The 5,911-nt window shown below is 32.1% G+C and overlaps 1 protein-coding gene across 1 annotated transcript; it reads left to right on the top strand.

The window, feature by feature from the left end:
* Positions 1–2,466: 2,466 nt before the first annotated feature.
* On the top strand, positions 2,467–5,672 carry LOC100797487 (dnaJ protein homolog 1). Its single transcript, XM_003527366.5, has 3 exons — positions 2,467–3,005; positions 3,444–3,895; positions 5,027–5,672. Exons 1-3 carry the CDS (start codon positions 2,841–2,843, stop codon positions 5,466–5,468), a joined length of 1,059 nt encoding a protein of 352 aa, XP_003527414.1. The 5' UTR covers positions 2,467–2,840; the 3' UTR covers positions 5,469–5,672.
* Positions 5,673–5,911: the final 239 nt, after the last annotated feature.

Raw genomic sequence — 5,911 nt, 5'->3', positions numbered from 1 at the left:
ACAGTAATGATGATAAACCTGTCATGGCCACACCCTTTAAGACAAAAGATATCAACAAAGAAGTCACTTCAAAATACATCAAAAGCCTAATGGAACAGACTAATTACACCAACAAATATCTTCATGTATTAGGAGAATCCATTAGTAGAGAAAAGGTATCTCTTAAACACAAAACCCATGAAGGATCTGCATCAAACGTTCAGATAGAAAAACCTTTATTCAAACCATTCAAAGTTAATGAAAAGGCAAAACAAAAAATTAGGGAACTTAGGAAGCACAAAACCCTTACAGAAGGGATATGTGATAACAATAGTGAATTATTAAACAAGATTGATAGTTTACTTAAAGTCATCCATGAGACACCTCAACATTCGGAGGAATAATCCAAAATGAGGACCAGAAGCACCTCCAAACTAATCAATGTTATCAATGATGACAATGACCAAAACTCAGAACAAACAAATGAAGAAGGTTCAGTATCTGGAAAAGATATTAATCCAATAAACACCAAACATTGGAAAACATCTTCCAAACTTTATTACCAAAGACCAACTACCCTTGATCTTTTACTGGAAGAAAGAGGCAAACGTAATTTTAAAAGCTTTAGTGCAAATAATATCTATGAGTGGAATACAGATGCCCAAACAAAATACAATATTATGAATACACTCCAACACATGACCATGGTAGCCAGGCATACCAGGCATCCCATGAAAGTGTTCGGAGGAAACAATCATAAATATCCTAGTTGCAGGATTTTCAGGCCAATTAAAAGGATGGTGGGATAATTATCTCACTAACGATGAAAAATAAAAAATTTACATCGCTGTCAAAATAGATCTTAATGGAAAAATCATTACAAATAATGATAATAGGGAGATCCCTGACGCTGTTAATACCCTTATTTTCACAATAGCTCAACACTTTATTGGTGACCCGTCACTCTAGAAAGATAGGTCAGCAGAATTATTATCCAATCTTAAGTGCAGAACTTTAGCAAACTTTAGGTGGTATAAAGACACCTTCTTGACTAGAGTTTACACCAGAGAAGATAGTCAACAATCTTTCTGAAAAAAAAAATTTCTAACCAGTCTTCCAAGATCATTAGGAGATAAGGTTAGAGGTAAAATCCGTAACCTATCAGTCAATGAAGACATTCCATATGAGAGTTTATGTTATGGTCAATTAATTTCGTATGTCTAGAAAGTAGTTTTAAAAATATGTCAGGATGACAAAATCCAAAGATAACTAGCCAAGGAGAAAGCCCAAACTAAAAGAGATTTATGGTCTTTCTTTTGTTCATCATTCATCATATATTTTGTTTGTAGTCTTACTTCTCATTTGTTTGTTTGATCCCTCTCCGTTGATCTATGATATCATATATATATATGAAACTATCTTATTTAAGTGTGAGGTGATTAAATATGAACCTATAACCAAACATGAACTATCAAAATTTAATGTTATGAGAATTTTTAAAAAAGCATGTGACTTTTTAACATTAAATCTCAACCCTTCATATATGGTTAAACAACATAAATATTTAAACAAAAAAACCAATAAACTCCTTTTGTGCTAATAAGTTTAATTTAAGGATATTATAGTAATTTATTATTTAATTTGAAAATAATTATTTCTATCTCATCTCTCATCTCTATCATCATTAAATTTCCAAACAATATCTTTTCTTCTCAGCATTAAATTATTAACCATTTCTTGTAAACATTAAATTATATTAAATATTTATTTAAAAAATAATAAATGTGATTGATTGTGATTTATTTTAAAAATTAATAATATTTGTTCTATTTAAATGAATTTGAAAAATAACTATTTTTTCAAAAACAATTGATAGTAAAAAAAATTTTAGAAAGGTAAATAATAATGATACATTATGTTGTTTTCGTAATATTGATATATGAAACAATTTTTAACTTTCTTCTCTCAAATTATTTTTTATGAAGAACGTTTTGTAATGTTAAGATGTTAACGAAGCAGTTATTTTTTATTACTTTGTTAAAAAGAAGTAAACCCTCTAAAAAACCATTTTTTAAAAAAATTTACGTGTTCCTGAAATTATAAAAAAATATTATAAATTAATATATATATATATATATATATATATATATATATATATATATATATTTTGTTAACATATTCTCGAATATTTTTGTAATTTATATCAAATTATTTGTGGGATAAAAAATTTAATTACTTTTTTTAATAATAAATTCATTTTAAAATAATATGATAATTTTATGTTTATATTTATGATTATGAGTATCTTAGTAAATTCCATATATATATATATATATATATATATATATATATATATAACTTTTATGTGTAATTTATGTTGTTTACACATTAGATTTTTTATTCACTTGAATTGATAATTTGATACACGTTAGATAGCAAAACTAGATTATATTATGTTGTAAGTGTTCGAGATAGATCAAATTAATTTTTATAATTAATATTTCTCTCTCAGAAATATTTTAGAGAAAACAAATATTTACCGAGAAAAAAATATATTTTCAACTAGATAACAGTCTACAATCGATCAATGATTTTCCAAAACTATTGAAAACCAACGGCAACCATTTCTGGAACTTTCCACCAGGATCTAGATCCTACACCTGTAGAACTCTAACTTCAATAACCCGAATGATTTAAACACCTTATTCATTCGGCACCATCATCATCAACTACCTCAAAATTCTAAGCACAATTTCTCTGAGTTGTTTTGTGAGATAATAGCACATAGCATAACAAGGGAAGGAGTATTAACAACCGCAAACCTGAAGAGAAAAAGAGCAGCAGAAGAAGAAACACCAACGATGGGTGTGGATTACTACAAGATCTTGCAGGTTGATAGGAGCGCCAAAGACGATGACTTGAAGAAGGCTTATAGGAAACTTGCTATGAAATGGCACCCTGATAAGAACCCCAACAACAAGAAAGAAGCTGAAGCTAAGTTTAAGCAAATTTCCGAAGCATATGAGGTATGTTTTTCATAAGGGTGTCGCAAATTTCTTATCCTTTTGTGGATTTGGGGGTTGAATCGTGAAACCCGATCAAATGTTTCATCTGGGTGTTGCTTATTTCTTTTTCTTCTGTTGTGATTTATGATGTGTTTTTCAATAGGTGTGTTGCAATTTGTAGCATTTTTTTTCTTCTGAAATTAGGGGGTGAAATAGTGAAACTCGATAGAGTATTCCATAAGGGTATTGCAAAACTTCAAGCTTTTTTATTTTCATTTTCTGAAATCAGGAGTGAATCAATTCATCTGCTATTGTGATTTCTAATGTTTTCCCATTAGGGTTTTGCAAAATTTTGGGGTTTTTTTTTTCCTTCTGAAATTAGGAGTGAAACAGTGAAATCTAATAGAGAGGTTGATCTGGGGGTGGTGCTTACTTTGTTTTCTGTTGTGATTATTGAAGGTACTTAGTGATCCTCAAAAGAAAGCTATCTATGATCAATATGGGGAAGAGGGTCTGAAGGGTCAAGTTCCTCCTCCTGATGCTGGTGGTGCTGGAACTGGAACTACTTTCTTCTCCACAGGAGATATGCCGGGATCGTTTCGGTTCAATCCGAGGAATGCTGATGATATTTTTGCTGAGTTCTTTGGGTTCTCAAGCCCATTTGGTGGAATGGGTGGGAGAGGTGGTGGTGGTGGCGGTGGCGGCGGTGGCATGAGATCAAGGTTCCCTGGTGGGATGTTTGGTGATGATATGTTTGCATCTTTTGGGGAAGGAGGAGGAATACATATGAGTCAAGGTGCACCTCGGAAAGCTGCTCCCATTGAGAACAAATTGCCCTGCACTCTTGAGGAGATATATAAAGGGACTACAAAGAAGATGAAGATCTCTAGAGAAATTGCAGATGCCAGTGGGTGAGTAGAAGTTATTGCCTTGCTATTTCTTCTTCTATGTTTGAGGATCTTCTAGCTTTCTTAGTTTTTGTTGTTGTGTATGTGATACGATATCTAGGAAGTTAATTTTGTGTATGACTGAAAATGGTTGAACTTTCAATTTGGGCCAAGAAAAAGTATATATGCTTCCACTAAGGAGAAACTAATTGATCCCAATTTTCATGATTGCAATCTGCTATTTTCACTTATGTTGATTGCTTGGCCTGAAAAGTTACCCTTGAGAACTAACGCTTGCTCATTGGCTGTCCTTTGTGAATGCTCTTTTAGCAATTGAGTGATTTGCTTTGTTTTTTGGTGCATCTATTTCATCTTTTGTGGGCAATGTTCAAGCCTTGATTGATGGTGTTTTATTTTACACATTGGTTAATGCATAAACTGATTTTTTGTTAGTGTCATTTGCTTTATTGTTTGAAGAAGAAAATTGCATGCTACTCTCTAGTAATTATACCAAGTCTGTATGCCTCTCATCTTTGTGTTCAAGACATTCTATAAGTGTTTACTATAGTTTCGAATTGAATTGAAACACTGTATTAATTGCGATAGTTTTGCCTTGGTATTCTTTATATAAAAACCTTTCCAGGTTTAAACTTCTAAATCTAAGTATACAAAAATTACTTTAGTTTGTCTGTGAGGCATTTGACGAATGGTGATCATGGGTGTTCTTTTAGTGTTTTATTTCAATTCATTACATATTTTTGGTACTTATTGTTGTTACCATTAATAAATTTTATGGAATTTAAGCTTGAAATAATAAGGTTTATTGATCTAACAAGTCAGTAAGTACTTGGCAAATTGCTGCATCAAGAACTTCTACTCTATAATCATAGTTTTGTTATGCTAACATGACAAAAATGCATTAATGTATAAACCCTTGAGCTGGAAAAGTGTTCTTTTTCTACCATCTTATGAGCAATGCCCCTTTAGGCCTTTAATGTTTTTTTGTACACATAATCTTTTTGAATGAAATTGTGATGTTCAAGGATTATTTTAATGTACATTCAGAATGTACTTGCACTTTCTTTTGTAATTACTTGCTAATTTTCATTCTGTCTCAAACCGATTATTGACGCTTCCTCTTTCCTTGTGGTGCAGAAAAACCATGCCAGTAGAGGAAATCTTGACCATTAATGTCAAGCCTGGCTGGAAGAAAGGAACAAAGATCACATTCCCCGAGAAGGGAAATGAACAGCCAAACGTGACACCTGCAGACCTTGTTTTCATTATAGATGAGAAACCGCACAGTGTCTTCGCCCGCGATGGAAACGACCTTGTTGTAACCCAGAAGATTTCTCTTGCAGAGGCATTAACTGGTTACACAGTGCACCTCACTACCCTAGATGGTAGAAACCTAACCATACCAATCAACAATGTTATTCATCCCAATTATGAAGAGGTTGTTCCAAGAGAAGGAATGCCACTTCCAAAAGATCCATCAAAGAAGGGGAACTTGAGGATAAAGTTTAACATCAAGTTCCCAACTAGGCTCACTGATGAGCAAAAAGCAGGAATCAGGAAACTCTTCAACAATGCCTAAGCTTGAGATAGTATAGTATTTGTCAGATTTCCCTCTGGGAATTACTTTTTAAATTATGAAGATGTAAGATATACCATTAAACTTTGGATGTTTCCATATGGATTGTAAACTTAGCGAAAAAATTTTGATTTGATTCTTTTGTGTTGTTTATCAGTTAATAATGTGCAAAGCTTTTAAATCCTTGTTATATTATAGCATGGGATCAACTATCGGTAGGATAACATGCTCAAAATGTTTGCTTCTCAAAAAAACAAAAATTGCTCAAAATGTTTAAATCACAAGGCAATGTTTTCAGCACCTAGTAACTTTGCATATAGTTCATTCTTGTAAGGGTGCGATAGTAATCAAAATTAATGTAAATTAAACTCATAAAAGGTACTATTTTAGATTACATTTACAACCTGATGCGGAGTCCAAATTTAGATTCGGTTCCTTTTAAGTAA

This window comes from Glycine max, chromosome 6, assembly GCF_000004515.6.
Source record: "Glycine max cultivar Williams 82 chromosome 6, Glycine_max_v4.0, whole genome shotgun sequence".
In the NCBI taxonomy this organism is placed as follows: Eukaryota; Viridiplantae; Streptophyta; class Magnoliopsida; order Fabales; family Fabaceae; genus Glycine; species Glycine max.
Note: the sequence above shows the minus strand (reverse complement) of the source record. Positions and strands in the feature narration are given on the sequence as shown.